General features: G+C 36.6%; 1 protein-coding gene across 1 annotated transcript; it reads left to right on the top strand.

Annotated features, from left to right (window-relative positions):
- The first annotated feature begins 4,608 nt into the window (after positions 1-4,608).
- On the top strand, positions 4,609-5,795 carry LOC145053266 (polyubiquitin). The gene has a single exon (XM_079001271.1). The coding sequence runs from the start codon at positions 4,771-4,773 to the stop codon at positions 5,689-5,691; it is 921 nt and encodes a 306-aa protein (XP_078857397.1). The 5' UTR covers positions 4,609-4,770; the 3' UTR covers positions 5,692-5,795.
- The last annotated feature ends 1,296 nt before the right edge of the window (positions 5,796-7,091 follow it).

Raw genomic sequence — 7,091 nt, 5'->3', positions numbered from 1 at the left:
TTCATCGAAGATTTGTAGCATTCCTTGGATTTTTGTTGGTCTACTATGATCTTTACTGTCCCCTATGGGGTAGGCATCTTTACGGATTGATGATACGAGGATGGAACGACCTTCATTTCGTGGATCCATGGTCTACATAGTATGACATTATAATAGGATAATGTACCAATTACACAAAAACATTTTACCAAGTTTACCCCCTCTATGTAGATTGGTAGCTTTATCTTGCCGATGGTGTTTTTGGTTTCGCCACTGAATCCAATCAGCACTAAGGATCTTGCAACTATCTTAGACTCCAGGATGTTCATTCTCTTCAATGCGTCCAGGAGTATGATGTTAACCAAAGATCCTCCATCGACAAGGATCCTTCTGACAAAATGGTTGGCGATGTAGAGAGTACTCACTAATCCATTATGGTGAGGATCCTGGATGTCTTGTCTATCCACTTCGTCGAAGGTGATCTCATTTTTGTTTGTGATCGATGTGTTCTTTCGTGGTCCTTTTTCCTTCTTCGTTTTGGATATGTGACATCCCCATTTTCACGGCCAGAAAAGACCGATTTGTTTATGCTTTGTTTGAAAATCAGAGTAACCTTTTAAAGAAAAGTGTTGCGGAATTTGTTCCCAAAAGAAAATTATGATAAAGATTTATCAAAGCATTTTTGAAGAAATGTATTTCATTATATTAAAACCTCGGGATGTCATGTTCGATACAAATCAAAAGCATAAACAGAATAACATAGGCCTTACAACATTTATTTATATCTACTGGCCTATAATCCATAATCCCTGGTCAAGTCATCCAACTAAGCTCTTGTGCCACTACTTGTAATACAAGAAACTGAGTGGGTTAGGCTTTGGAGCCTAGTGAGCACATAAGGTTTTCAACCCACAATAAATAAGTTTATTAATTTCATCAAACCAAACAAACCCGATTACCCATTCCTGTTATCCTCACTTTACGTCCCTAAAGCGTCTAATATAAGGGACCTACCCTAAGGATTTTCATCAGGGTGACAATACTGCTTTGGGGGTTCCTCAACAATTTATGTCAAATAAGGCAACCATGAGGGGGATGGAGTACTGCTGGTGAACACTTAGTTCAAATAAACAACTACAGGTTGTGAGCCTGCTAGCGTTCCAATGGACTGTCTATAATAGTCCGTGGTCGTCATCTATACTCCGCTATATGACTGGATCATCTTAAACATCAAGGCCTCTCATCATTTTATCACACATCATCTATTTCATCTACCCATGTTATGCTCAATATTTTTGTAGATATAAAATACATATACAGTTTAAATCATTTAAAACATGTATAAAAATGTTCATCCAGCATAAATATCAAGTAAACAAATACTATACACACATAACACATAATTTATATAAAAATACTTCATATCTATGTGTAAGATGAAAGTAACTATGCACTCACCTGTTAAGGTGGTGATTCTGAACTTAGACAGTTGTCACGGGCTGATATCCTGTGACCGTGATGACCCAAAGACCATGCCACTGAATAGCTTGCCAATGGGTTCAAAAGGGGGCGTCCTAGTCCAAGGGACGTTGTTATGCTAGTCGTTGTTGTATGGTCGGGTCGCTGAAGTGTGTGACAATGAAGGGGGTCGTAGCGTTCTAGAGATACAACTGGTCGGGGGCTAGTGTCGCTTCCCTGATGATCCCATGGCAGGGTAAAACTAGTTGGCGTATGTAACATGGGAGGGCTGGTATCGGGGTTTTATGGAGGACGTCAGTATGCTGCACGGGCAAGGAGTAATGTCGAACTTGTGTTCGTGACAAGTGGTATCATAGCTTGGTTTCGTACAAGCAAGAGATCATAGTCATGGAAGGAGGAAGTAGTGAAATAACCAAAATTATCCCTATCATCGAGGAGAAAGGAAGAAAGTCCAAGAAGAGGGACCAATCAATAGATGTCTTAGAAAGCTTAGAAAACAAGATTACAAGGACATAGATTAACGTCAGTGAGATCCTTGAATGGAAGGATACCGTCGATCAGTTCGTTGCAGAGATTAGTAACATGAGTGATGGATTGAAGGAGACCATCAGTGTCATTAAGGAAGAAGAGATTAGTGACTTGGTTAATAAATTAATTAGAAATCTAAGTAAATGATTTATTAATGTATTGTGGAAATAATATATTAATTAGAAATCATATCGTTTAATTAATATTTAATCAAAAATTAATTTGGAATTAATTTTGGGATTAAAGGAATTAATTGAAACCGCACAGACTAAATGTGACAATGTTCAATAGTTGAGCATTGGGCAATTCTAGAACCTCCCTATAATAGGGGGAACGAATTCTAGATGCTCCTAGGGTTTCCTTGGGATCTAAGAGTGCCTTGGATGCCTTAGGAGGAAGTTATGGGAATAGAATTATCTTGGATACACCTGCATTATCCAATACCTTCCTAACACCTATATAAAACCTCCATAGGGTTAGATTTCATCCATGAACTCCTCAAAAAGGCTTAGAGCCAAAATTCTTCTTCCATTCTCTCACTCACTCTCTCTCTCTCTCTCTCTCTCTCTATATATATATATATATATATATATAGTATTTCTTGGTTGCTTGAGTTTGTTTGTGAGCCATTAGAGGCGCAACACTTGTGGCGCTTGCTATCAAAGGTCTTTCAAGCAAGGAATCAAGATTTTTTACAACAACTATGTGAAAAGGTATGTTTCATAACCCTTTACTATGTGAATTTTGATTATACACTAGGGATATAGGGTTTATACTTTATGTTCATAGTTTGCATGTTCAATTTGAGAAAACTTAGATCCATTTAATTTAGGGTCGCATGCACACATAGAATATGTTGTTATGCTCAAAACTAGGGGTGTCGATCGGGTAAAATTTTCGGGTTTCAGGTAGAACGGTTCGGGTAGAATGGGTACTTCCTTAAAAAAATACCCGATACCCGACCTATATTGTATTTGGGTTTTCGGGTTTCGGGTATTCAGGTTTTAGGTCGGGTCGGGTAATTATCGGGTATACACGAAAGTGTTTCTTTCTTCTTTTTTTTTTTGCATTTTGGTTGGTTTAATAAAAAATTGGGTAGCAAAGTATTCCATTTCAAGTTAAAGAAGTCAAAGGTATGTGAGTATTTTGAGGAGCATACGCATGTCATTCTAGTCTATTGAATCTCGAGGAAATTAACCCCATGTTTAAAACACATACTTTGAATCCAACTAATTTTGGGTTATATTGTAATCTCAACTACAATAATTTATCTTGTTTATTATTGGATTGAATAACTCTTATTGGGTTATATTGGATTCAAAACCAGAATCTGCTGCACCATTTCATTGTTACTGTTGTATAATGTATGTTCATGATGCATGGCTAGTGAGAATATGCATTAGGAGAATTTTTAGCCTATAAAGAAGATGGAGGTTGAGAATTGCATCTTTGAGGATCGGAATTCGGAACAAGAAATATGGAGCGTGCCTGTGTTCGTTTGTGTCAATCAAGAAGAAGTAAAGGGTTCTAATATTTTTTCAAGCGTACTTCTGCCTCCTGTTACCAATAGTCCAATACCCTATATAATATATGGGATATGGGATATACTAATATTTAAATATACTATGTATTATTTTAAAAAACAAATTTGAGTATTCGGGTATACCCGAAAATTAATATTCATACCTAAAACCCGACCTATACTATTATCGGGTTAACCTATTAACCAAATGTTCATACTCGTTACCCGCTCTACCCAACCCATTCTACCCGAATTCAGAACGGATCGGGTGCGTAGAACAGGTTTCGGTTATTTTCGACAAGCCTACTCAAAACCCGTCACCATTCACCTTAGCCTTAGGTATATATGGACTCGTCAAGGTATCAAAGACGATGGTTGTTATGGATGGTGGTGGCAGTCCAAATTATAGCATCTAAATTATCAGCGTATAAAAAAAGCAAAACATCAATAAAGATAAATTCATTTAAAATTTCAAATCCTATTGAAAACTTAATTAAAATCCATAAGTATTAAATTGAATTCATATTCCCTAATTCAGTGTCAATCAGACCATGGTTGTTAAAATCTCGATTTTGATATTACGATTTTAAAATCCTATAAGTGAGAAACAATCCCGATCTCGCGTCTATATTTTTGTTATATAGCCGAGTATCAAAAAATCATCTATTCAACTTGAAAGCAAGCGTCACAAGTTATAAGAATCCTTCTAAAACATCATCATTTTATCAACTCAACACGAATAGGCAGTGGACACCCAGAATAATCCGATTGTGATTTTATGTCCTACTTGTAGATGATCAAAATGATATTATATTTAATTAAGATGATTTATTCTTAATGTTTACGGTTTGTACCAATAAAAATTATGGGTGTTATTTAAGAAGTTAATGTTGATTACAATATCTTGTGAAGACATACGAATATGAATTTATTTTAGTAGGATTTACTATTACGATCTAAAACAATTATAATTTTAAATAAGATCTTGATTTTGACCTTTGAAACGGAGGACCTTAAAAAAATTGAATTCAATTGCAATGGAATGATGAATGGAAACGTCTAGAATTAACTTGTAAAACACGTTATTAGACGCCTCTAGGACGTGCCGGAAGCTTCGGTACTGACCCCAAGTCCCCAACGACGCCACTTTTTGTTACCTCCCTGACTATAAATTGAGACCCGTTCTCTTCTTTCATCCATCAATTCATTCGATTCATATCAAGATCAATCCATTCATTCGATAATCCTTCAAAGTTCAAAATATGCAGATCTTCGTGAAAACCCTAACGGGGAAGACGATTACTCTCGAGGTGGAGAGTTCCGATACCATTGATAATGTCAAAGCCAAGATCCAGGACAAGGAAGGAATTCCTCCGGATCAACAACGGCTCATCTTCGCCGGCAAGCAGCTCGAGGACGGCAGAACCCTAGCCGATTATAATATCCAAAAGGAGTCCACCCTTCACCTCGTCCTCCGTCTCCGCGGCGGTATGCAGATCTTTGTCAAAACCCTCACCGGCAAGACCATTACCTTGGAAGTCGAGAGTTCTGATACAATCGACAACGTTAAAGCAAAGATCCAGGATAAGGAAGGGATCCCCCCTGATCAGCAAAGGCTCATATTCGCCGGGAAACAGTTGGAAGACGGCAGAACCCTAGCGGATTACAATATTCAGAAGGAATCGACTCTTCATCTCGTCCTCCGCCTCCGTGGTGGAATGCAGATCTTCGTCAAGACGTTAACCGGGAAAACAATCACTCTAGAGGTTGAAAGTTCTGATACGATCGACAATGTCAAGGCTAAGATTCAAGACAAAGAAGGGATTCCACCGGATCAACAGCGTCTGATCTTTGCCGGGAAGCAGTTGGAAGATGGTAGAACTTTAGCTGATTATAACATTCAAAAGGAATCGACTTTGCATCTTGTTCTGAGATTGAGGGGAGGGATGCAGATTTTTGTCAAGACATTGACAGGGAAGACGATCACTCTAGAGGTTGAGAGCTCGGATACGATTGATAATGTCAAGGCAAAGATTCAGGACAAGGAGGGTATTCCGCCTGATCAACAGAGGCTTATATTTGCTGGTAAGCAGCTTGAAGATGGGCGGACTTTGGCTGATTACAATATTCAAAAGGAGTCCACTCTGCATCTTGTTCTGCGTCTTAGAGGTGGTGTTTTCTGAAAAACAATCAATCGTTCATTATGTTTTTTTATTAAGTAACGTGAATACTTGATGTTTTATGTAACATAGTTTGCTATTTCAATGATATCATGGTTTTTATTTAATGATTAAGCTTTTGCTCTGTTTTATTCAAATGTCAATAAATGAAACAAAAACAACTAAAATTTTCACATCCTAAAAATGAATCTGTTTGCCCTTCTCATAAAATGAATCTGTCAATTCTTGAAATAATAGAAAATTTTACACGATTCATAAATAAAGTAGATTCACATTTGACAATAACACCCAGTGAGGGTTTGAGGTGTGAAGCTTTGATTAATATATAAATATCTAACACAGTTTTATCTTTTTATTTGATAGTAAGAAACCAAATAGTCAGAATACCTTGATTACTTTTCTCTTTAGTCCCCGTATTCTTTTACATTTGAGGCCCTGAAATGACAAACATGCCAAGTTGATGATTTTATTTTACAATGCATCATAATCAAGTGAAGGTTGCATTCTTTTTAACACCCTCACTCAACCTAAACTTTTCACATAAATAATTATGCTGATGTGTTGATGATTTGCCACGTGTTCCACAGTGTCAACTTTGACCGTCTTTACTCCATCCACCATCAAATATCAAATACATTGACCCTTTAATCACATTTATCAAATGGATATCAATCTCAACAAGACTAGTTTGTATATGCCACAAAGGTTAGAAGGTAACGAAATTGCATATTTGTTTTCACAAAATACATCAACATGGAAGATGCAAAAGCTCTATATTCTACATCAGTAAAGGAGATAAAGCGAGCATATTGTAGCAACCTTCTTCCCACAATGAGTATTGACTACGGCAAGTCTTTGTGATCTGGGTGCTTGACTTTCTGTCATCATCACAACTACAGACTTCTTCTTAGTTACCCAAAAAAAAAAACATAATTTAGAGCTGAAGGTAGCCTTTTTGATTTGCTTATATATTAAATAGGTAATTACATTGATTAATATAGAAAACCTAAGAGGGACGATCTGAGGGAAACATATGTCTTTTCCTTAATGACAACCAATACATTCACATTATCAACATTTCCATCTACCATAAACCTATAAAGATCTTGAAACTTTACAACAACTGCCCTTCTTGCATAAATACTTTGGCCTGAGAAAGAGGATTTCTGTTTGAATTGATAAGGCTAAACCTCTATTTAAATACTTTGTGGTGTTGTTGTTGTTGTTGTTGTTGATATTGTTAGGGTTTGTGTATTAGGGTTTCATATAGTTCTAGTGTTGTTTGAGTCTTAATACGTTTTTCTTTTTTCTTGTTTTCTATCTATATTTATGAGTGTGAGGGAATGTAGATAGGTTTAGTATGTAAGTAGCTTGAAAACCAAATGGTTCATATTTTATTAATA

Source organism: Lactuca serriola, chromosome 5 (assembly GCF_051521515.1).
Source record: "Lactuca serriola cultivar US96UC23 chromosome 5, Lser_US96UC23_V15, whole genome shotgun sequence".
Taxonomy (NCBI): domain Eukaryota; kingdom Viridiplantae; phylum Streptophyta; class Magnoliopsida; order Asterales; family Asteraceae; genus Lactuca; species Lactuca serriola.
The sequence above is the reverse complement of the archived record's forward strand: the minus strand, read 5'-3'. Positions and strand labels throughout refer to the sequence as shown.